Source organism: Scomber scombrus, chromosome 7 (genome assembly GCF_963691925.1).
Source record: "Scomber scombrus chromosome 7, fScoSco1.1, whole genome shotgun sequence".
Taxonomy (NCBI): Eukaryota; Metazoa; Chordata; class Actinopteri; order Scombriformes; family Scombridae; genus Scomber; species Scomber scombrus.
Genome location: NC_084976.1, coordinates 23,027,481 through 23,053,871, shown reverse-complemented (window position 1 = coordinate 23,053,871; position 26,391 = coordinate 23,027,481). Strand labels below are relative to the sequence as shown.

General features: G+C 35.9%; 1 protein-coding gene across 1 annotated transcript; it reads right to left on the bottom strand.

Annotated features, from left to right (window-relative positions):
* Positions 1–124: 124 nt before the first annotated feature.
* Positions 125–21,528, bottom strand: LOC133983033 (ubiquitin-conjugating enzyme E2 E1-like). The gene is made up of 6 exons (XM_062421951.1): positions 21,479–21,528; positions 18,432–18,616; positions 16,654–16,704; positions 7,457–7,589; positions 2,383–2,530; positions 125–343 (listed from the first exon to the last, which is right to left on the bottom strand). Exons 2-6 carry the CDS (start codon positions 18,584–18,586, stop codon positions 246–248), a joined length of 585 nt encoding a protein of 194 aa, XP_062277935.1. The 5' UTR covers positions 18,587–18,616; positions 21,479–21,528; the 3' UTR covers positions 125–245.
* Between the last annotated feature and the right edge of the window lie 4,863 nt (positions 21,529–26,391).

The window sequence follows — 26,391 nt, the reverse complement described above, 5'->3', positions numbered from 1 at the left end:
GTCAAGCAAAGTTAACAATGTAACAAAAAAATAAAATAATCAATTTTTAAAAAGGAGGCCGACAAGACTTCCTTTCCATTGTTTTCCTTTATTACCATTTTTGCGGAGATAACTTAATCAGGAAACAAAAAAATATACCAGACAATAAAGTACTAAAAATCTGAGATAGAAATAACCCCCCCAACACAAACCACCCAGAGCCCCTGACCCCTCCTCCTCCTCTTCCTCCTCCTCCCTCTGTGGGTTTATGTGGCGTATCGCTTCGTCCACTGTTTGGCCGTTCGGTCATGCTCTGCTCTGTTAGTCGTGTACTGGGTGGCGATGCTTCCCACCAGGGGATCGGCTGAGCGGGAACACACACACACACACACACACACACACACAAAAAGAAGGTTTAGTTTAAATCTGCGTTAAAGAAATAATACAACATCGACACTAAAAGGGCTTAAATGTGTCCAATGGATTATTCACCAGTTCATTTCACAGTAAATTCACCTTTTTCTGCCTAAAAAGAGGCAAATTAACAGAATCCGAACAGCAAATCAGGTCAACTGAATCATCATGTTATATCAACATATTCTCTTCTGATCTTAAATTTAGTGAAAGAATAATTCATAATTTCTGCTTTTTTAACTCAAAAATGAGGTATACTTTCATTTAAATGAGGCCTTTTGAGCACAACTTCCAAAAATATGTGTAAACGGTGGTAATTAGTTGGAATGAAGTTGGCTAAAACGGTGTAACACAGATTTGAGTGATAATTTATACCTTTATGCTTTATAAACACACCGTAACTTGGATTTTGAAAAGTGATCTATAAATTAACTATTTTTCTTTATTAAACAAGTGATATTTGGTGAGAAGCCAAAACAAGTGACGATTCTTCTTCTTAAGCCAGAATATTATTAAAATGTTGAGTACAGGTAAAAATATTGTAAAGGGTTTTTTATTATTATTATTCAGACAGTTTAATCAACTGGTAAAAAAAAGACTTCCTCCTGTCACAATCTTTAATAAATCAACCGTCAGCTGTCAGAGTAAATGAAGTGTGACTGTGGCTTTGAGCAGCCGGTAAAATGCAAAAACTCCCAGTCTGCTTTCACTCTTACGAGTAGAAAACAGAAAAGGATGTCCAGATGATTTCGGGTTTCCTGTCAAAGCAACTGGCAAATATTTACCAGCATCTGTGTGTGGCAGCGGCTCGGGTTTCCGAATGTTGTTTCATGAGTAAAAAAAGGGAGGACGCGCTGTTCAGGAGCCTGAAAGTGATTCAGGACACTTCAGCCTGAGGCTGCGCTGAGACCAAATCAGGTGAATTAGGACTTTTGGAGAAACCCGACGTCACGCTGCGGAGGCCAATCACAGCCGGGAATCAAGACTGATCAGAGCTGTAAAACTCCGCCACGAGGAAAGACAAAGATGTTACTAAGAGAGGAGAGGAGGACATTTCTCTTTGTTTGATAATGAAACACTTTTAGAAGAAAAGATAGCGAGCGAGAGAGAGAGAGAGAGAGTAAGAGAGAGAGAGAGAGAGAGAGAGAGAGAGAAGCTGCTGTCGAGCGAGCTAGGGAGTGAATGAAGAGAGGGAGTGCCGTTAAAGAGGAAGTCGGTGAATCAGTTCAATAAAACGTTATTTTTTTGATTGTTTCACAGCGATTACGTTCAACAGCACAAATAAACACCCACATGCACACGTACACACATCCACACCCACACTCCTCCACTCAACCTGATTTAGTCTGAATACAGCCTGAGTGTTTTGTCCTCGTCTCCTGTCCCTCACTATCTCATAAACTTGATGTTTTTCAGACTGCGAAAAATGGTGAAAGAGACTAATTGAAAATTTCCAGCACTTAACCCTTACATACTGTTCAGAGTCAAATTTGACCCATTATTACATCTAAGTGTTGTTAAAACACCTTATACACATTTCTTTTAGTCGGACTTTTCCTAATGTGACCCACAGTAAACAAAAAATGGAAATAAAATGCTCCCCCCCCCCATTTTTGTGCAGCTGATACACATTTTTATATATTTGACTTGTGTTTCAAAAATCGGCATTCAAACATGTTGTATTCTTCATATTCTATAAAATGTTCTCCAAGACCATAATATAGTGATTGTGACTGTCTTTTTCCCCCATAAATAAATAGAATACACTCTGACAGCTTCATTAAGGATTAATCAACCATTCATTAATGACTGATGGGGGAATTTATAAATGTGAATTGGTGTAAAGACTAATTATGAGTCAAAATATGAACAGTATGTAAAGGGTTAAATGAGCTTTTAAATAAATCGGAACAAAGAGAGTGAAACCTGTTTTTGTTGTTGCAGCACACTGAACACATCACACCTAACAACTAGATGCTGATGTCTCACCTGGGTTACAGTCTGTGAGCAGGGAGCAGATGGACAGCAGCACCTTGGAGATGGTGAGGGCGGGACTCCAGTTGTCCTTCAGGATGTCCAGACAGATCACGCCCTGACTGTTGATGTTGCAGTGATAGATCCTCGTACGAAATGTTACCTGCACACACACACACACACACACACACACACACACACACACACACACAGAGACAGTCAGGGTGACATTAAAGTGAAATATTCATTCTTACACACAATTGTCTTTTTTTAACAATTCACTTAACCCTTACATACTGTTCAGGGTCAAATTCAACCCATTTTTTTTATATTTGAGAGCTGTAAAAACACCTAATAAACATTTATTTTAGCCAGACTTTTCCTAATGTGACCCATAGTTTACAAAAATGGAAATAAAATGCATAATTTCTTTTATTTTTGTGCAGCTGATACACATTATTATATATTCTAATGTCCAAATGTAACCTGTTTATTCAAAAATATTCAAAAATCTGCATTAAAACAAAAAAAAGTTTAAAAAAAAGTAGTGATTGTGAATGTCTTTTAATCAAATAGAAATATGAATCAAACATGTATTAATGAGTGATGGGGAATTTATGAATGTGAGTTGGTGTAGAGATTCATTATGAGTCAGAATATAAACAGTATGTAAAGGGTTAAATGATGTAAATCAGTAAAGTAGTCCTTCATTTCAACTGAGAAAGGCTCATTATTGTATAAATAAATCATTAATTATTATATTAAGAGAAGTTCATTGATGAGTGGACTGCAGCCGTTCAATCATGCAGAAACACTCAACTTCAACCTTTAAGTATTAAATGTCTATTGTTTTACTCTAAAGGACATGAAAGCCCTCTGGTGGTTAAAAAGAGGAACTCCTAAATGCCGGGAAACACTAATCAAACGGGAACGTCTGTGGCACGCCACAGTCTACTGCTGATTGAGCCCACGCTGCTTAAAATGCAACGTCTGTGGTTCGATTCCAGCAGCGGACCCTCTTTGCATTTTTGTCCTTCTCCCTCCCTGTTTCCTGTTAGATCTCAACTGTCTCTATTAAATAAAGGCAGAAAAATGACACAAAATTAAGAAAGAGATCTGTGCTGTGACTTTTTCTTTCACAGATGTTACTAATAAGCCGCCACTTCTCGTTCATTTATCAGCAATCTGACCAACAATGAAAGTGAGTGAGTGACTTATTGACGGTAAATGTTCTGATTAAATGTTGAGTTGTTGGGGGAAATCTAAGCTGTAATCGTGACGTTTGTTTTTCACATGTGGTGTCGGTTATATGTTTATCTAAACGTATGGACACGTTTAGTTAAAAAAAACTGCTTCACACGCAGCTTTGATTCTCACATTAAAAAGCAGCTTGTTTTTTGGGGGGGTATTTTTAAAAACCTAGTTTTGACTTTAGTCTCCTAACATCAAAACGGTTATTTCCTGCTCTTGTTTACACAGTGAGTCAAACATGAGCAGGTGTTACTGAGCAGATCTCTATTTTTTTCTTCTTCTATCTTCTATCACTGGTTTTCATTTCCATTCATGTACACATAAACAGAGGAGGAAGGAAAATGTTTGGCAGAGCTGTTAAAAGCCACCAGATCCTGATCAACTTGTTTCTAGTGGATGAAAACCTAAATAATAGTCACACTTAAAAGGACTAGTGTGTAAGATTTGTTTAGAGGCATCTAGAGCAGGGGTGTCTAACATATAGCCAAATGTTTTAATAAAAAATGCACCTCTAATGCTATTATTGCTAATTTTCACTCGCCATTCACAGTCAAGGCCTCTCATCTGCCCGTCGTAATCAGACTTGAAATAATTGACTTGCAATGTGATTCAGATATGAAGGACAAATTTGCCTCACTCGGCTTGGACACGTTTTAACAGTACCTCTGATATTAATAACAATAGTTTTAAAATAAAACTGCATTCCAGACTGAGACATAATGTTGTTGAAATTGCTCATTTTCTCAGGCTGTTTTTATTATAATAAAGTTATAATATAGGTTTTATATATTGTATATTTTCTGTACATTATACTGTAATGGTTTTACTGGTCTGGCTCAAATGAGATCAAATTGGGCTTTTTGAGGCCCTTAAACTGAGTTTGACCCACCTGATCTAGAGGAACAGACTTTGCAGAAATTAAATATAATAAGTATGTTTTAATTAGTGTATAATCACCTGATAATAAGAATAATTGTTTGTTTTTTTATAGTTAGTTACATTGAGCCCTTTATATCTAAAGGACTCAACAACTGTAACTTTCACATTACTCTGTTAATATAAGCGACGCCTATTTAACGCTCTGTTAGATTTTGGAATTTTTTGATAAACACATTTTTGTTACCAAAGTTTCTGGACCTAGCTTATCAGAAGTCTTGTGAAGCTTGTTGATTAATTCTATTTAGTTTTCAAAGATATTGAGATCAATGAACTTAAAAAAGACGTCACTCAGCACATAAAGAGACCAAAAGTCAACAAACCGTTGGGGCAAATAGTCACAAAACTAGCAGGATGTTTCCTCGAAAGTACCTGAAAACACAACCCGAAGACTTATTTTAACAACTAGGGGGCGCTACAAATAAAAACACAAATCAGACTATAATGACGTCTGCCTTGTTTTTAAAATCTTACATGGTCTTTCTCAGGGTATGTGCACATTTTTAACAACAAATTTAATGACTTTAAGACCTTTTTTAATACCTCTGTAAGGAAAAAATAAAACCACCACTCAGACATATATATTAATACAAAAGCAGGATTTTACTACTGATTATTTTTTTTAAATAATGCATCACTCTGCCCATACATATCAGGACCTGTTCGACCCTTTCACTGAAACACTGACTCAAACAACACCAGAGCTGCAGCCATAAATAATGGACAATGCTTTTACTAACTGTCTGCATTAATGATGTATTATTTATAGCTCATAATGTAATGTTTATCTTAATATTATTTATTTATCTGTTCTTTTTTTATTATACTTTGCTAAGTTATTAACCTGCCTGGGGACTACAGATGAAAACTAACCTCTTGTCAAATTTACATTGCTGATATTGACCTGATATCAGATATATCGCTATCGGCGGATATGTTGTCCGATGTGTGCTGATATTTTGTTATTTAAGTATGTAAGCAGCATTTTATGTACATCATTTCTCTTAATTTAAGTTTAATATATGCATGTTTTCTTTTAGGTTTTTGGCATTTCTTTGCCTTTATTCGATAGTACATAGCGGTGAGGCCAACAGGAAACAGGGAGAGAGAGAGGGGGAATGAAATGACCTGCAGCAAAGGTGCCTTACCGAAATTGAACCAGGGACACTGCGATAATGTGGCATGCGCTGTAACCACACGACTACCCAATCGCTCCAGATGCATGTTTTTTTCTGTTCTTTGCAGGGTTTTTTTGTAATTCAGAGGTAATTATAATTATTAAATTCCCAGTGTAGTTTACTGTTCAGTGCACTAATGTTGGCTTGAACCTCAGAGTTAATTCTCACTATTTGTATTACATAATTCTTTTATCCTGCCAAAAAAAAAACAAACCAAGGCTGACAAACAAAGCAATCAGGATTGGCATTTTCAGGGCCGCCGACATAATAGACATAATAACTTAATTGGTCCAAATAATCCTGTTGGGACAAAAAAACAAGAAAGAAAGAAAAACTACACATCGAGTCATAAGTGTCTAATGTGGATCCATCTAAAACTAACTGAACAATAAATCCTGTGCTGTGAAGGAGAAAGTCAGTCAGACAGATATCAGAAAAGAAAGAGAGCGGCTTCTTCTCTCATCTTTTTCAAACCTGGAGGGGAAACTAGTGAACAAACAGGCACAAAAACTAGTTTTTCCCAAAAATCTGGACCAACAACACTCAACACTCCATGTACATGTTTTACTATTGTTCAAATATTTAGGTTTCCCACTTAGTTCCAGTGCTATCTAAAAGTACAAATGATAAGAAGAAGCTTTTATTACTTTCTATCTGGTGATATTCACACATTCATGAGGTTAATTATTAGAAAATCACACAAAATCGATCTAAAACTCAAACAATGACTTTCTGTTGCTTGGTGCTCTCAGAGCTCCACTGTTTTCTTGAAACTTGAAAATCATGAATGAGCAACACAGACGCTGTCGTTTATTTTCAGTCCCACTGCCGTATAAATACTCACCGGGACACCAAATCCAAGAGGCTAAAAATAGTCCCAACAAATACTCAAAGATACATTACACACTACAGTCCTGTTTTAGTAACGCTCACTAAGAACTACAGTCAGTGCTGCTGTTTTTAAAGAGAATATTTGTCTTTTTAAAAAAACATGAAAGTATACATAAAATAAAGAGATTTATGTCCTCAGTAGGAATGAAGGAGCTTTGAGTGTCACAGGAGGGAAGTTTGGAAGTATTAAAGACTGCTAGTGTGAGTCGTTTCATGAGATTTGTTGAAAATAAGAACAAAAAACAAATCAGACTTTGTGTTTAAGTAACGTTTTTCAAAAGCCATAAATGATCAGTGACAGCAGAAAGCAGCAAAAACTCTTTTTAAATGTAAAGCACACTTAGTTTATTTTTAATGAAATATACTTAACTATGAATAAAGCTGCCTTCTATTTAAATTTCTTCTTAATAGCTACCTCTGGTGTTTAAATGATAGAAAAGCCAAACGGGAAGACTTAGAAAGCTGCATTTCATAGTGTTTCTTTATTGATTTAAAACCAAATCAGGTTGTAAAACTCTGCAGTCGTGCAGGATTAATATCCGTACCTTGAGGGGTTTGAAGGTAGGTATTGTAGGTATAATTATGTTATTTCTTTATCATTCTATTATTATTATTATTCCACTGTGTTACACATGCTTGATATTTTTATGTCTCTTTTTAAGTGTAAAGCACATTGATTTTCTTTGTTCTATCAGTCAGGTTACAAGATTTGTGTGTGAAGTAGATACATTACTTCTAAATAGCTACCTCTAGTATTATTATGAAGAGCAGCTTTTCTTTCTTTATTGTTTTACAACCAAATCAGGTCATAAGTGCAGGACTAATGTCCGTACCTTGGGGGGTTTGAAGGGGTAGTCGGGTGTGAAGGCGATGTCCAGGAAGAAGACGCCTCCCTCGTACACGGAGCCTGGTGGTCCCAGGATGGTCGACCTCCACTCATAGATGTTGTCTCCTTTGGGGCCAGCACTGCAGGCAGAAAAATAATGATAGGAGAAACGCTGAAGCACTCAGTGATGATAAATAAACATTATATATATATATATATATATATATGAGAGTTATCTTTGTGGTGCTGAATCCTTAAACATTTCCATTTTTATCTGTTATCTGCTACTGTACTCCATGATGCACATTTCAAAACATCACTGTTTGCTCTTTTCACCCCCCGTGTTTGCCCTCATAGATTACAGCAGCTCATCAATAATGCTGAGAGGAGAAAAAAAAACAAAAAAAACACACAGACCAGGAAAAACAAAAACTTGCGACATTACTGAGTTAACTTTGTCTGCAAACACACAAGAAAACAAATACAGCAAACTGAATAAATACAATCAGAAGTCAGAGGAAATGAGAGGAAACAAGACTACATTAGAACCCAGTATGTGTGGCTGGACTGTGTGTGGTAAAGTATTACAGAGACAGTCAGTGGTCGTGTATATAATGTGAATTCCTGGATATAAAAAATGTTCATCTGCAATGTTCTGTGTTGGTCTCTGTAATATTTGCTGTTTTTTTCTATATATGTGTGCTGTGTAAGTGTGTGGCTGCACCCGTTGATTGATGGATCTTTAGACCTGGCAACTATTATGTAGCTGAGTGCAACCTCAAAATGTCTTAAACATGTCTATGTGTTACATCCTTGGCCGCCTGGGGGTGTGGGGGGAGGGGGGGTTAGGGTTGTTTGTTTGTTGTTTGGGGGGGGGGGGTTTGTGTGTGTTTTGTTTCATTTTGTTTTTTTTGTTTTGTTTCTGATGAAAAACCGCAATAAAAGAAAGGGGAAAAAAAGTAATATTTGCTGGTAAAGTTTAGAAAAGAAGCGCATCACATGACATGGTAGTCAAAAAACAAGTGTTTAGTCAGATTGATGGTTATTTAGTGTTTAAACTCTCCCTCGTGTCTCTATTAGCCTTTTTTCTGCCTCTTTCCTGGTCGATGATCACAGAGGCTGCAGTGAAACTTGTAAATGAAAGTGCTGACAGCATTTTGGGTGTAAATTCAGGAGGTTCATCTCCGCCCGGTTACAGATACAGTCAAATCAAGCGCACTTACAGAGCAGCCGCTCCACACTGAACTGAAGCTACATGAGTCACATGTTTTACCTGAAAGAGACGTGTGTTTTAATGCTGTTGTTCATCATTTGTGATATGAAAATGTCACAGAGTGGTCAGCTGGAGAGTCGATCACACCTGACGGTAGAGTAGGAGACCCTTATGGGTTTTATTGGCTCCTTCTGCACATTTCTCTTTCTTTTCCTAACCTCAAAAAATTCTGCATGTATTATTTTATTCTTGTATTTTATGAGCAATAAATTAAATCTAAAATCCAGCCAAATAAAAACCGACTCACTGAGGAAGACGGTATTATAGTATTATTTCACACGGCTGTTAGTTCAAATAGATACAAATGGATCAACATCAATCGAATTATCAATGAACGGAGAGATCCAGTATCAGAGTCACATATTCATTCCTTCACTGTGTGTGTAAAACCTGATGAATCACTGGGAAGGGGAAAAAAAGACCTTACTGGCAGCAAACTGGAGTCTGTGGGTGTCGTTTCTATTTCCAGCAACTAAAACTGAACTAAAACTGACTCTGAATGCATCACACTATTCAAGATGTGCCTATCATCTGTCTAAAAGGGAACTTCCCTCTAAAATAACTCTTAATTCTGCAGATTTTTGGTGCTGTCTGAAGCAATGTCTGTGTCTGAAACAGCTGTGTCTGTTCTGACACTAAAAGATGAAGAGAAAACTGTAGAAAACTAAATCTAACAAGTCACATTCCCACATTTCCTTTTCATTACAATTCGGATATTAAAAAGCAGTAACCTTTGCAGAGTACTGGTCATATAAATGATTTAGGAATATGTCTATGTATGAACTTCCTTTTGTGCATCATTCATAAGACCCTCTGTTCAAACAACCCCCCCGTGGCGCATCTATGCATCATGATCTGTAATCTTTATTGATTTTTGCAGAACATATGGTCTTGAACACCCTTGGGGGTCATAAATAGAAAACATAACAGTATTGATGTGAAACTCCTGGGGGTGGTGAGGAGGTGAGGGGGGGGGGGGGGGGGGGGGGGTATTAGTGGCAGATGTTACACTCTGCTGCTTTGTTTGATCAAAGCTGACACAGACGTTTGGCTGTGTTACAGTGACACGCTACGATATAGATAAATCGATTCAGAGAGCAAAGTTTGGGGCTAATTAACGAGGTGTTTAAAGATGTGACGGTAATGTGACAGATAAAAACTTTCCACAGCATAAAAAAAAAAAGAAGCTTCGACTTTTACGAGGCTGATTATAAATGAAAAGAACACATTCCTCCCCTGCAGACAAACATTCAGCCTCAAAAACATCCTTTTTTTCAAAACTCTGTATGAGCCGTTTGATCAACCTTGGATACGGTTATGAAAACTGGCATAAACAAGATTTTTCCCATACATTAAAAATGAAATGCCGTCACTTGAAACAGCGAAACAGCTTTAAATGTCTAAACAATCTAATAAATACATAACTTAATGTACAACAAGCTCTCAGGGATCATAACTCAGAAGTATTTGTAGTATTTTATAAGATGGATTACTTTAGTACAAGGGTGTCAAACATATGGCCTGTGAGCTGGAAGGGGTCTAATCCGGCCTGCTGGATAACTTTGCAAAGTATAAATATTACAGAAAAATACTTCTCCTACTCGCCCCAAAATGCACAAAAATGAAAATATTACAATATGTTATACTTTTGTATAGGTACTACAATTTCTTTTGGCTTTTTGTTAAATTAATAGTTAATAGTTTTAATGAGATTGTTATGTTACAAATAAGTAGTTTAATAAGTAGTTATGAGGATTTCTTTTTAAGGTTTCATTAAGTTCTTGTATTATCAGTTTCAATAAAATACATAAGACATAAGATATTTCATGTTTTAGGTAAAATAGGAAATTATATTGTGATAGTAGTGGTTTAAAACCCAAAAAATGTCTCTGAATGTTGTCAAGCAGCTTCTGTGCAAAATAACCTGAAGAATTCAGACATAATATTGTTGAAACTGCTCATTTTTCACAGTAAATAGATGATTTATTACAGTAAAGATATAATATATATATTATTATAAGTTATTATGGAATGATTTTACTGGTTCGGCCCACTTCAGATCAAACTTTGTATGTGGCCTTTGAACTAAAAATGCTGCTGCTTTAAGGATCAAATAAATCCGCCAATCAATAAAAAAAATGGAGGAAATTGATCTTGTTCTGTTAAAACGTACTAAAGGAAGCATGAAAATGTAGACAAGCGATCAAACTCTACAAGAATAAGTAAAGACTGAGTGTATTTTTAAAGTTATTACAGTAGATACATTATTGTAACACAAGGTACTCTATTAAACGCGGCTTTTAATCCGTGGCGTGCCGAGGAGGCAGGTTGTGTTTTTTAAGCCGTCACGCTCCATTGTTGTAATCATGTCGTCCGTTATGGATTTGTCTAAATGGAACAAGCTGTGAATGGTTGTTAAAAACCTGCGGCAGCGGCGTTCGTCCATCACTGTCACATCTTTCAGCTGTAGTCGTCCATCTTTAACCCACAATTTTAAGTTAATTTAACCAAAGACATCATCATCATCATCAAGCTGCTGCAGCTGTGATGCAGTGGAGCCTACAGGGACCAGTGGAGGACCTATCACCAATAAAATGGTTTATTCTTAATTTGCACTATTTGAACCAGCACTTTAACCAATGCAATGTTTTTTATTTTTTAACTTGCACTTTATTAGGTCATGTGTTTGTAGAATAGATTTTAGTATCCTTATTTACTTTTAGACATTACATATATTTGTTTTTTTAAATCTTGCTATTGGCTTTACTCCTACACCTCTTGTCTTTTTATTGTCTGTTGTTTGTTGCTTTATTACTTCCATGCTTACATTGAGCTGCTAGTAACCTGAATTTTCCCATTGGGATCAATAAAGTGACTATCTATCTATCTATCTATCTATCTATCTATCTATCTATCTATCTATCTATCTATCTATCTATCTATCTATCTATCTATCTATCTATCTATCTATCTATCTATCTATCTATCATATGCAGGGTCTATGTATGATAATAGGTTGTCAGCAGTGATCTTACTTTCCCCTTCACATACTTCAGCTGTCCTTCAAATCTTCTCCATTTCACTCGGGGAGCTCATCACACGACTAGATAAATATCTCAGTCTTTACTTTCATTAGCAGCAAACATCCAGACGGTGTTCATTTCTTGGTCTGGTATGTGGCCTCAGGTCGCTTGTTTGATCTACTGAGTTAAGCTAGAGAGAGAGAGAGATTCCTGTGCTGTTTTTTTCTCTTCTTCCTCCACGTGGGAGGTCAGAGGTCAGACTCAGCAGCCTGGAGTGCAGAGAGCTTTCAGTGATTTGCCTTCAGACACAGCAGGGAAGGACGGTACCTGCTGAGACAGGAGCTTGAACCCAGACCGTCCTGTTTTTAAAAAGAATAATTTTTCTAATTGCGACGCTGCAGGAAAACCAACAGCGAAGAGAAAGCTTCGTCCTCAAGCTGAATACTAAACGTCTCCTTTGGAAATACAACTTTTGGCTCTAAATCTGACCCTTATCTTACACCACTCACTCAGGAGTGTCATGTCAAAGGTTACTTTGAGATTTCTACTGAAAAAGCTGGTTTGTATTTAAGAGTTTAACAGTATTCATTTTGCATTTTTCTGATCTTGCTCATCTTGAATCTTAAATAAACAGTTCTGAAAGGAACTGGTTTAAAAGGAAAAATATTGAAGAGTTTTAGTCCTACAGTTGAAAGCACACGAGTCAACGTTGCTGCTAGTAACATTTTGTCGTGGTAGGCCACAATGCCAAAATCTTTGCTGCCACTGACAGAGAAAAAAGAATTGTAAAGAAACCCAAAACGTTCTGCAATCAATCATCTGAGAGGTGATCATAGAACTTAAATGACATTCAGATAAAATCAAACGCGTTTAATACTATCAGAAGTTTCGGCTCTCTCCAGCACCAAACAGGATGCTGCAAATTGTGTAGTTACCAAGGTAACGGCTGAAAAAACTATACAAATACCATCACACACATACGATAGACGGTGAATTAACAGTGTTATGAGTCAACGTTTATTTATTTTTCTCTGTAAAGCACTTTGAGCTTCATCCTTTGTATGAAAGGTGCTCTACAGTGCTGGATACCGGTACTCAAAACCTGTCAAATGATCCTACAATCGATCCTTTTTTGCATCCAGAGTTAGAAAATATGACTATTTGTACTGATTTGCTCACAGCCAATCAACGCAAGCGTTCTTTGATTCAACGCGACATATGCTGTGACCCACATGCTGATTTTGAGCAATTTGTATAAATGTTAATAATTTAAAGACTTTCAAAATGCATTTGTGTAAAAATCAAATAGATGTGGAGGAGTGGTGACATTTTATGCAATTTAAAACTTCTATTCACATGATGGGTATCGAATGGAAATCTTAATATTATATTTTTTATTTCTTAAAAAGGAGTTTAGTATAACGTTAATATTTTACCTCAGAGAGCTTCAGTTCAAACTTATCATAAGTACATTTTTTAACATTTTATACAACAATAGAAACACCAGATAACTGCTAAAGTATGATAAAGCTGTCTGACATTGACTACTGTTAATTATTGGTTTGATTAACGGTTTAATAAGGCGTGTTGGTATTGATTCCTGAGGGTGGCTGATCAGACTTATTATCAGCTCAGTTTCTAAAAGGCAATATTCAGTTAATGTTCGCCAGTCTCTGTGCATGTTTGTTTTAAACTACTTTCCAAATTAAACACGATGAGCTCCATGGTCACAGTGAAACTTGAAAGCTCAGCAGTCTAGTTGTTCTTCAGCTTCCTCTTTTTGAAAGTTACATTAACATTTATTCACCCACAAAAGGCTGATATGTCTCTGTATAACACAACCTCCTCTTTCTGTCGGCTGCTGTACATTTTACTGGCTTTTCACACATGATTTCAGGCACAGTTTAAACAGTTTAAACCTGTGATTTTCTGCCTTTTTTGGTATAATTATCCAGGCTGCTGCTTTTTCTACTGTAATTCATGCAGTTTGTGGGGTTTCCAAACAGAGAAATGCTCCAACATCCAGCAGCTCTCTTAAGTGTCCACATAGTAAATGGTTGAAGGTGGTTTCTGTGGGCAGCTGTATAAACTGTGTAAGCTGTTTTAATGTTGTAAAAAGTACCTCGCTTTCCCCACACATCCTCAAAGACCTGGAAATGTAACGCTTTCTTTTCTCCAAGAACGGGTCAACAACTTTAGAAATTTGGCTGTTTTAGCTGATGTGATCTAAGAAATGTTAATCCCCCTCCAAAAAAAACATCTTAATTTTGGGGGGTAAAAAAGATGTTACATGAAAATAAAGTTAGAAACAGGAGGAATGAGCGTGTAATGCCAGTTTCACTTCACAGTTATTGTTTTTTTTTAGTTATAACTGAATTATTTAATTCATTTACATTTGAATATGCAGAAATGCAGCTGTGGCCGACAGCTGCTTCTGTTTCTGCCTCATTGTTCAAAAGCTTTTCTTCTTGTATATTTCGACCAGGAACACGATTGGAAAATAATCTCAATGTGAATGTAGTTGTAGTTTTTGTAGTGTCTCTGTAAAATCTCACAGGCTGTGACTTATAACTGGGTGTCAAACTTTAGTGTTTTAAAAGTCTTTTCAAAGTCTTCTAGTGTATGAGACGCATAAGCCAACGCCTTGGTGACTCGCCTGGGAAGCCTTACTCCCGAGGGCCAGGAAGTATCTCACTCTCTCTCACCCCCGTGACCCTTCAGTACCCCCCCCCCCCCGGCTTCCACCCTCCAGGGCAAACCTATGTAACACAGATACCATAATGTCTGACTGACCCACATTTAAATGCTGTGTCATGGTTTCTGTTCTTACAAAATTGTTGCACTATTTCAAACAAGTTTATATTCATAAAAGTGAGACAGTTCATTCTTAACATTTGTAAAAGTAGTTTAACTACCGGTAACTGTGTTTAGATTAGCAGCTCCGTTCTTTGATGCATTCACTGAGATGCGATTGAAAGATGCAGAATCTGGTCAGTGGATCTTGAGTTTAAATTGATTATATCTATAATATCTAATATTTGCACAAGCATAAAAGAAATCTGGTACACAAACATCTATTAGTAGTAGTTTTTGGCTCTATTTGTCAGTACATGTGAACAAAGAGAAAGTGAGTAATGTCAGGGTGTAACAACATCGCATCAAGGCCAACAGAAAAACAGAAAGAGAGAGAGAGAGAGAGAGATGGAGGAATGATTTGCAGCTAAGGTCCCTTGCTGGCATCGAACCAGGGACGCTGCAATCATGTGGCATGCGCGGTAACCACTCAACTACCAAAGCGGTATGGAGGAATTTGTTGCACAAGCCTAAAAGAAATCTGGTTTACAAACTCTCCAAAACGTTCAGCATAGCATCTCGCCATGCACCAGAGCGACTCTGCCCTAGTGAACTAGTTTCACTTAGATAATCACCTTATACTTTCTTTGTTTCAGAGCTGAAATATGGACATTAGTCTTCTGTTGATGGTTTGTTTGTAACATTTATGAATTGGTAAAAATGTATTTCCAACACTTTGTGGGTGTGACCTTTTTGCTGTCTCATCATCATTCATACCTATACAACCACTATTTAAATTAAAAAGCACAACATTGTTTGGAGCACAATTTTCTTATTTTTTATAGATATAACCTCTTAATTTTGCATCTCAGAGTGCACCAGAATGATGCATTTGACCTAAAAATTTGCTCCCGGATCCCTCTAGAGGGTCGGACTGTGGTCCAACCACCATAGTCTCTCAAATTTTTGTGGGAAACACTGAAATACCATTTAAAATTAAATATTGTGGTGCTGCAGAAATGTTCAGGCTTACACATCATGTTCTACAGACTTACAGAAAACATCTTTGTTTGCTATAAAAATCACATCATAATCATTTTAATATGTCTTTCAATTACAATAATTATGTAAATGTTTGATCGTTCCCTGTAATATCATGAATCATATCACAATTACTTATTTTTTTCTAAATCATTCAGCCCTAATACAAACACATCTTAATGTTGCCAGAGCATGATCGAGAATCATCACGGCTGAGATTATCTGCCAATTTCAGCTTAATTATCAACGTACATCTCAGCCAATAATTAACAGGATATTATAGGACAGAAATGCCAATGTTTTCTGTTACATCATTTATCCAAACACTGACATTGGCACTGGCCCACTCAACTCATAAAGTTTGGCAACAATTATAAATAATAAAACATTGCCTGATTAAAAAATTGTGAACTTGTCCTTTAAATGCTGTTTTTCTTTTTTTAGTCAATGTCACGACACAGTTATATGAACCTCTAATTAACACCAAAAACAATTAATAACATACCTTAATTCAAATGTGTACAAGCATAAACATAATGTTGGTGCATCAGCACTAAAGCCTGACCGATACTGGATTTTTGGGGCCGATGCTGATACCGATATTAGGACATTTTAAAAAATCGATTTAAAATGTTGTAACACTTGTGACAAAGATATGTAACGGAGGCCGTGATGTTTTACAGTTTAAGAATAAACTTAATTTGATAAAACTGACCTCAGTGCTTTGAAACAGTAAACTTCATTGGGAGTTTAATATGTATATATTAACCTTGAATTAGGAAAAAGGATTAAATACAGATAAAATGCTGCTTATATATCTTTAAAATAAAAAATTGGCACATATTAGACAGCATAAACACCAATACCGATATATCTGTGATAGACCAACATCGATCGGTCGGACTCCAATCAGCACTTATAATTAAGATTTAAAGTGTAGTTATAAGTAAGAATATTGAGATGAGTGCTTCATATTTAAGTTTAGGGTGTTACAGCTGTTATTATAAAGGACAGAAAATAGTGGGGTTAGTTCATTTCTTATGAGAGAAAAGTAACAAAGTGAGTGAAACCCACCTGCAGTTTGGCGGAGGGTCCAGAGTAATGTCGGCCAGCTCTTTCTGAATCCTGCAAACACACACAAAAAAAGAAGAGAAATCTAAATCATGATCCACCAAAAAGATTTCTCAACATGTTTTTTACTTTACCCATCAGTAAAAAAAAAGACTCTGTAGCTAATCAATCAGTTTGTTTGTGAGTAATGTAATTTATGCCTCTGCTTACTTGTGTAAACAGAGCGACAGTGTTTGTGAAAGTCGGCTATAATAAGACTCAGACTGTGAAAGGAGAGGAAAAAAAAAAAAAAGGGAAGCGTTGTGCCCTTTACTCAAAACACAACATATCTTGTGACTGTGTGTATATTATGGTCTGCTGAAGCTACTGTCTGGAGATAAATTAGCATCTCTTCCCTTTTCTATGACAGATTTATTCCTGTCTGACTGTATGAGTGATGATGTAAGATGGGAGTAATATAAAACACTGTCTGATGCTTTTACTTCCTGATGTCAAAACGTATTTTAGCTGCACTGAAAGTATCTCACAGTGGTGTCACAATGCCTGCTATTGTCACATTTATAAAGAAAGCAATAACAAATACAGATACAGATGCAAATTGTAAACAAAAGTACTTTTTTTTACTTTTAATATTAATTATATTTTGGCTAAATGTGCCTTTCTTACAAAAGAAAAAAACAAAAATTAGCAGACGAAGAAGGGCAACATCAGTGGTGGAAAGTAACTAAGTACATCTACTCAAGAACTGTGCTTAGGTATAATTTTGAGGTACTTATACTTTAACTGAGTATTTCCATTTGCTGCTACTTTCTACTCCACTATATTTATCTGACAGCTTTAGTTACTTTTCAGATGAAGATTGACACAATGGATAATATAACAAGCTTTTAAAATACAACATATTGTTAAAGATGAAACCAGTGGTTTCCAAATTTTTGGCTTTTGACATCTTACAAAAAGCAGTGTGTAGTCGGGGTCACATTTCAGATGTCTATGAGTTGTAAATAGCTCCACCAAATAGTGATTTTTCTCTCTAAACTTCTCACATGGTTTCATTTCAATAAATGTTCAAATGATCCAATATTTGACCAAAAAATCAAAGATGAGAGAAAAAGTTCAAAAACTGAAAACAGATGTGTGTATCAGAACTTAGTTTTTTCTTCTTTCCTCTCCCATTAATCCTTCATGACCCCTCACATTTATCTGCTGACCCTTTGGAGGGGCCCCACCCTTAGGTTGGGAACCACTGGACTAAACTAGCTAACTGTATATAAAGTAGTGTAAACTAGCTCCACCTCCAGCACCTACAACAGTAACATGCTGCTCTAACACTGATGCTTCACTATTAATAATCTAATGATGTCATATATAATAATATATCAGTCAGAGGGACCAAACCACTACTTTTACTGTAATACTGCATACTACATCACTCATAATACTTAAGTACTCTGTAATACTTTAACTACATTAAGCTCATAATACTTGTGTACTTTTACTGTAATTACTTTAACTACATCACTCATAATACATATGTACTTTTACTGTAATACTTTAACTACATCACTCATAATACTTATGTACTTTTACTTGTAATGGAGTATTTTTACATTGCTGTACTGGTACTCTTACTTGAATAAGGACTCTGAATACTAATTTCTACCCTTTGGCAGAATGCCTCTACATCCAGAGCTGATTGGTTGTTAGATATTTAATGAGTGAAGTCAGAATTTAATAACTGAATTCATCTTCATTCTTTAAAATCTGGGGTTTATTTTTACCTTTTGGCGCTGGTGGAAAGCAGCTTGGAGGTCTTGCTCATGCTGGCTTTGCTCTCCCGTTTCTTCTTGCAAGGCGTGTCCCTCTGTCTGGTTTGGCTGGAGGAAGGTGGTGATGAGGAAGAGCTGGTACTGGCACGGGAATCCTCATCCGACATACCGGTTTGGATTGGAGAAGAGCCGGACCCTGAAGCAAACAACACAGGGGGAAAAAAGGGACAAGTTCACATAAGATTCACTCTTTGTGTTTCCCAGTTGAGCTGTGGTGGAAATATAGTACAAAAAGAGGGACTTTGGCACTAAAAAGACTGTAAGGATGAGAGATATCTACTTAATTTGACTCATTTGAAGCTTCATATTAACTAAAAATAAACTTTTAAGTACATTTTTGCACAAAAGTACAAGTACAAGGCACAAAAAAACCTGTTTAAATGTTCATTTGGGCTCCTGATTATTGTTTTAACCCTTAAACAGGCAGGAGTGGAAAATTAAATGTGAAAATTATTTTATATATATGTAGTATATTTTGGATTTTACGAGTTGTATCTCCACCAGGATACATTGCCCCTATTAAAAGGTATAAAAAAATGTATATATGTATATATCTCCTGGTGCACGTTGCCTGTTTAAGGGTTTTAAGACACTGAAAAAACTGCAAACACTTAATTGAATTAAAAACACAGCTGCAAAAAAGGAGAAGCAGTTTCAAAATGATTTCTAACCCGAGCAGGTGTTACTTTCCCCCCTCCACTAACTGTCCACAATAGCTGACAAGTTTCATAATTAGTAAGCAGCTTTCACTATTTATAAACAATCATTTGCAATGTTTTACAAAAGCAACTGCTGGTTACCTGCCAATGATGACAACTCATGTTATACCCTTAGTATCTAAAACTGACTGTCCTTTTAATAACTGACTCAGAAATATTAAGATGTATATTTATAGTCACCAGAAGTGAAGGAATTAAAGTATTACAGTAAACGTAGTGGTTTGGTCCCTCTGACTGATATATTATTATATATGACATCATTAGATTATTAATAGTGAAGCATCAGTGTTAGAGCAGCATGTTACTGTTGTAGGTGCTGGAGGTGGAGCTAGTTTACACTACTTTATATACAGTTAGCTAGTTTAGTCCAGTGGTTCCCAACCTAAGGGTGGGGCCCCTCCAAAGGGTCAGCAGATAAATGTGAGGGGTCATGAGATGATAAATGTGAGAGGATGTTATTATTGTTGTTATATTGTAAATATTTGGTTTGTTCTCACTTTTATGTTTGTCATATTTTCTGCAATATTGCGAAATCTTAACATTTTTAGGTGGAGGTGTTAAATAAGCCCATTCAGGTTTTCTGCCTCTCCGTGCACTGTACATTATCTGTCATATTTTTTGTGTAAATTTGAACTTGTGCAAAATAAACGTAAACTAAAGTAAGGAAAGAAGAAAAAAAACAAAAGGTCTGATACACAAATCTGTTTTCAGTTTTTTTGACTTCTCTAATCCTTGATTGTTTTGGTGAAATATTGGATCACATGAACATTTATTGAAATGAAACCATGTGAGAAGTTCAGAAGGGGGGATCACTATTTGGTGGAGCTGTTAACAACTCATAGACATCTGAAATGTGACCCAGACTACACACTGCTTTTTGTAAGACGTCAAAACACAAAAAGGTTGTGAAACCACTGTTTTCATCTTTAACAATGTGTTGTAGTTTAAAAGCTTGTTATATTATCCATTGTGTCAAACCTTCATCTGAAAAGTAACTAAAGCTGTCAGATAAATGTAGTGGAGTGGAAGTATAAAGTAGCACCAAATGGAAAATACTCAATTAAAGTACAAGTACCTCAAAACTGTACCTAAGTACAGTATTTGCCACCACTGATGTTGCCCTACTTCTCCTGATAATGTTTTTTTCTTTGTAAGATAGTCACATTTAACCAAAATATAATACTTGTATCTAAACTTTGCATCTGTGTCTGTATGTATTATTGTTTTCTGGAGTTTAAAGTACAATATTACCCTTTTTAAAATGTAGTTAAGTGGAAAATACTCAAGTACAAGTACCTCAAAATTATACTTAGGTAACTTCTTTGCATCTATGTCTGTATTTATTATTGTTTTCTAGAGTAGAAAGTACAATATTATCCTTTTTTAAATGTAGTTAAGTGGAACATACTCAAGTACAAGTACCTCAAAATTATACTGAGGTAACTTACAGCACTTAATCTCACTCCCACTACTGATAACCCCAAACTGAGTCACTAAATGTTAAAACTATGCTTCTCTTTCTATAAACACTGAAGTATATTTTGTCTTCATATACCTGCTGCTCTTGTTTCCGTGTATGGGTGAACCAGCCTGCTGCTAGCCTCTAAGCTAACACTTCACACCATCAAATTAACCATTTAACAACCCTCCTCACTCCTGACTATGACTAATTAAACACTAATAAATATAGGTGGGATCTTATATATGTGTGTTATCATGATGCTGACCACCCTTAACTACTACTACCACCACTACTACCCCTCCCCCCTCTTTTTTTAACACCGGGCTGTGGCTAACCTGCTATCCGCCTCCTCCCCCCTAAAAGCGGGCAGCGAGCTCCAGTCAGGCCCCGGCGACTCTTCAGTGGATGCGTCTATTGCTTGGATCTTGCTAAGCATCCCCCTTTTTTTAAATTTTTATTTTTTTTTATATTCTTTCACAAGTGAGGAGTAGCTTTAAAATGAATACACGCTTTAATTACACATACTGTCGTGTTGGTGTATGTTTTTGTGTAACTAAGCTGTGTTTCAATGCTAGTTTAAATAGGGGCAGCAGCTCCAATTCCAGCACATAGTCGGAGCCGCTTTTCCGTGCGGCCGTGTTGTTTTGTTTGCAGCTCTCTGTCGTTTCAACACACCTCTGACTTCTCCCGAGAGCACACACACACACACACACACAGGCAACAGCACACCAACCTATAATGTGACCACTTAGTATAAAGGTCTGTCTTCTTAAATGATATATTTAAAGCTTGCTAAAATACCCCAAAAAACAACTTACCAGTCTATTGTGTCTGGACCTCCGCCACAGTCTAGGCTGGTGCCTGTCGCCCTCTGCGGAACGGAAGTAGCCTATCACGGCTGCAGTGGGCTGAACAGCACCGGTCCTACTCTGGAGAACATGCACAGCCCAACATGCCATCAATGTGTGTGTGTGTTTTTTTTAACATATAAAACTAACCAGCTGTGGAAAGTCATTATTTATTTATAAGTATTTTCATTTATTGGAGTATAATTTTTTGAAGTATTGCCATTTATTTAATGCCACTTTATATTCCACTCCACTTCCATTTTCAAAGGGAAATATTGTACTTTTTTTGTTTTTACTTCCACTATTTCACAGTTTTCATGATTAATATCTGATACTATATGATGTGGGGATTCAGGCTATTTTTCTTTAGTGGAGCAGATCATTTGTCTCAGCTATGGATTAACTCCCAAATGGCTCTTCATTTAGTAGCTACCGCTTCTGGCTTTTATAAGTCAGCCAAATCTAGCTGTAACTGGTATGTATGCACTTATATCACTTAAATTATACAATGTAAATATATTAAACCTTATCATTTACATAATACCACGATTTTACATTATGTTTGGCATAAAAACTACTGGTGATAATGGGCCTATCTAGTATTGGATACCATTATTACTTTTAAATCTATGTATTTATTTGTTACATTTTGTTTTAGTTAGGAATGCAATGTTAAATACAAGCCTGATTTACACTTAAAAGAATGATCTCTTTTACACAGTGAGGCATACAGCTTATTAATTAAACACTGGACTAAACTAGCTTTACCTCCAGCAGCTACAACAGTAACATGCTGCTCTAACACTGATGCTTCACTATTAATAATCTAATGATGTCATATATAACAATATATCAGTCAGAGGGACCAAACCACTACTTTTACTGTAATACTGCATAATACATGTTTCTGCTTATACTTATGTACTTTTTCTTCAACTACTGTAACTAACACATGTGAATTTAATTTGTGTGATTTCACTTTACCTTTGGCTTTCAACACGTTTGCTCAGATATGACAGGACATGTGGTTACAACATGCAACAAGGGGTCGAACTTGTGAACTTGAAATTTACAGAGCATGGACTAATATTTAATCACTTACCTCACAAATTCTAACAAATAACAACTGAAGTCTGAAAAATAGATGATTATATTTTACATTGTGACAGACAACTATAAAAACTCAGCTCAGTTTATGAGGTGATTATTAAATTGTGTCCATAAATGCTATACCAGGCAATTTTGATCATTTAAAGAGGACATTTTGAAAAGTTTGCTGTGTTATTTACTATATTCAGTGATGTTTATCTAAGAAAACTTCAGCTATGACTAAGCTGCTGCATCACCGGCCACGGAAACTGAGAAACCACTTAAACTGACCACATATCTGTAGATGCATCTAAGAATTACTCATGACTAACATGATATTATTATCGGCTCTGTGAGCTATAAATATTTATTGATTGTGGGATCCTAAGAGCATATTCTCTGAGTTTTAAGTGGATCATGTGGGTGTTTTTTTACTTTGTGCATTCAAACATTTGCAGCTGACATTTCTGCTTATTTGCACAACATCTGGATCAAATACTAATAAATTACAGCAGTTAAATGAGCCATGAAGTGCATTATGGACTTTAACCCCAATGGTGAATAAGACTGTAAAAGGTTAATAGGGTAATTTTGTTAAATTGTGAACACTGCTGTGTCAATATTTAACAATCCTTGTTAACTCTCGCTTTATATCTTCCCCATTTATTTACTTTAAAATTAAAGTGACAAACAACTTCATGTTCTCTCTGTTTTAAACACTTGATTGTAGCACTAAGTAAAAATTCAAACCCAAGTATAGAGATGAAGCTATTGGTCAGTTAATAGATAAGTTAATCAGCAAAGCGATAATCAGCCACTATATTCATAATTGATTAATTGTTTCAGACATGTTTTGTAAATATGGCAAATATCTGCTGGTTCAGCCTCTAAAATGTGAGAATTTTCAGTTTTTCTTTGTCACATTTGTTCATGATTTGAATATTCTTGAGGTTTTGGCAAAAGTACAAAAAAAGACGAAGTAGAAGTACTGATTCAACTCCTTCACTCAAGTAAAGTTGTGTTTTTTGACGTTTCATAGACTATAATGATTAATCGAGGAAATATCAACAATTAAAATAATCTTTCATTTAATCGTTAGTTGCATCCCTTAACACTGAAATGCCTCAATTCAAAGGAGCCAAACCTGATGATGAGTGGAATTGAATGACTAGATTTATCTTTAAAAAAAATATCTTGCACAAAGTCACGGCTTAAAGTGTCATGGAAGAACAACTTTATATGATTTTAAGATCCAATGAAAGACAAGTTTTAATACTGCAATACATCAACATAATCCTTTCCTCCTAATCTCTGGCAAAAATATATTCAGTACTGTTGTTTCAGCAGCTGTTAACGCGAGTAAAGAGACTTTGGCACACAGCCTTCTGGCTCTCGCTCACACATTAATGGGTACTTCATTATTTATGCATAGTGACGGCCAATCAGGACATTCATTCAAATCTAAAGTAGACTGTTTTGTGGTGTAATGTACACCAGCATCCCAACTGAAATACTACACGTGTGAAAAAAAAAAAAAACTGACCAAATCAGCTCTTATCCAGATAAAAAAGGCTTAAAAACTTTCTTTTATAACGACTTATTTATGATGCCAAAATGGCATATTTCCAAAATGTTTTCAGTATAAGCAAGTTTTTTTTATTAGACACATTCATCCTGTCTTGATCACTCACTCTTCTCCCTCCACTTGTGATATTTTAAACATCCTTAATTGCAGCAAGAGTTTTTTAAAGAGTTCTCACTACAACACTGATTTTTTGTGTGCTCTTCCATCTCATAGGTTTCTATAGATGAAGACTTGACATCCATGAATTCTGCTACTATTATTACTATCATTAGTCATACTTCCCTTATCCATTATCATTGTTATTTTTTACTGTGTGTCTCTCTCTTTCTCTCTCCTGCCTTCTTTCTCTTTTAACCCAACCGGTTGAGGCAGATGGCCGTGCACTTAGAGCCTGTTTTTTAAAGGGGGAGTTTTTCCTTTCTACTCTCACTAAGTACTTGCTCATGGGGGAATGTTGTGTCTCTTTAAATTAAATTAGAGTACGGTCCAGACCTGCTCTGTGTGAAAAGTGCCTTGAGGATAACTTTTGTTGTGATTTGAATTTAATAAATTGAATTGGCCTAAATTCAAGCCAACCTCTATGAATCAGTATCATAAACTTGTATTCACTAATGATGAGTCTCATAGGAGAGCAAAAAATATTCCATCAGAGCAGATCCAATCCTCCACCCTTATTTACAGTAAAATGTCCTTTTCAAGCAGATGTAGTGACATGTGAAATAAAGAAATACTTTAAATAAGCATTAAAGTAAAAGCTTGAGACCTGACTGTGTGACTACACTACTGAGCAATCCCTCTGCCGGTAAACGATCGTCTCCAAATTTGCCAATCATCACAAAGCTCTCATTGATCAAAGGAAACCAAGCTCAGATCAGTTTACTCATAAGTGAATAAGTTTATTCCTGAGCACGCTGGTAACTGTAAATGTTACCAATTACCAATTTAGGATTTCATATCAAATGAAATTGTTGGCGTCTGCACAGTGAGTTACGCTCCAGTGGATGTATTGGGACACATTATATCATGGTTTAAGGATGTTAAGGAGACTCAAGTGTCTTGGAAAGTGTGTATTAAGTAAGTGGGTATTTATTACCCAAGTGCCCTACTCCTAAATCATCATTCTTTGCAAACAGGTCTGACAGCATCTTAAATAACTGCTTGCTCTGAGTTAAACACCCTTATATGTTATCTCAAAGACACTGGCAGCTTGTCATGGTTTGATATTATTTATTCAGACAGAAAATGATGAAATGTGGTCTGAAATTGCTGGAAAAGTCACAATTCTGTTTTGTTTAATGTATGAAAAGTCTAGATATGCATGTGTTTATTATTATACATATTTATACTGTATGTTTTGTGGAGGTTTATTTATAATTACTTACTCTAAGCGTTGAAACTCTCTCATGTTACTTATCTAACAACACTGAGATGCTTTAAGTTTAATTTGTTTTTCAGGTATTTGGTAATAAATTAATGTTGGACTGATGGTGACGTTAGATGAAAAGTCAGAGGATGAGCAAAGTTAGTATAATTCATCCTGAGGAGAACATGAATGTCTGACCCAAACTGTGTGTCAATCCATTCAATATTTGTCAAGAAATTTCACTCAAAACCACAAACTTCTTGTTGTGGCACGAAAGAAAAAGTCAAGAAGCTTAAGGCAAATTTAAGGAAATTCAATCCAGGGGTTGTTCTGAATTGTTAAAACTTAAAATTTCAGTCTGGATCAATGTAGTGAACTCGACTAACCTTTCCATCTATGTATTTTAAGTAGTTAATTTCCTGACTTGCAAGTATAACTCCTTCAGTTTACACATGATTACTTGATCTCGATAAAGCCTAACACACATAAAATATGACAACTGACATGTGAATTATTGCCAAAACAAATAAAAATCACGTTTTCCTTGGCTCCTAAGCTTGTTTATGCCCCACAGAAATCCACTCATCGGTTCCTTGATATCTCACTATGTAGAAAAACCAACATGAAAACATCACCACTCCTTTCACACAGATAATAAAAGTCCCAAAAGATATGCCAAGAGTCATAATATAACACACCCTGACGCAGTTTATTCAAACTGATAATTATGACTGTCAAGTTTTACAATGAGGTGTGTTTATGTTTGATTGAGAGTTTGATGAAGTTAATAGAAGATTATAGTTAAGTTTAGTATAGTTTACAAAATTGTCTTTCAGGTTTGTTAAA

Excerpts from the sequence above, each read along its gene's own strand:
- LOC133983033 (XM_062421951.1), bottom strand. The coding sequence starts at position 18,586 with ATGTCGGATGAGGATTCCCGTGCCAGTACCAGCTCTTCCTCATCACCA. Across the intron at positions 7,590-16,653 it reads GACCCTCCGCCAAACTGCAG|TGCTGGCCCCAAAGGAGACA; the intron begins GTGGGTTTCACT and ends TTCTGCCTGCAG. Across the intron at positions 344-2,382 it reads GCTCACAGACTGTAACCCAG|CCGATCCCCTGGTGGGAAGC; the intron begins GTGAGACATCAG and ends GTTCCCGCTCAG.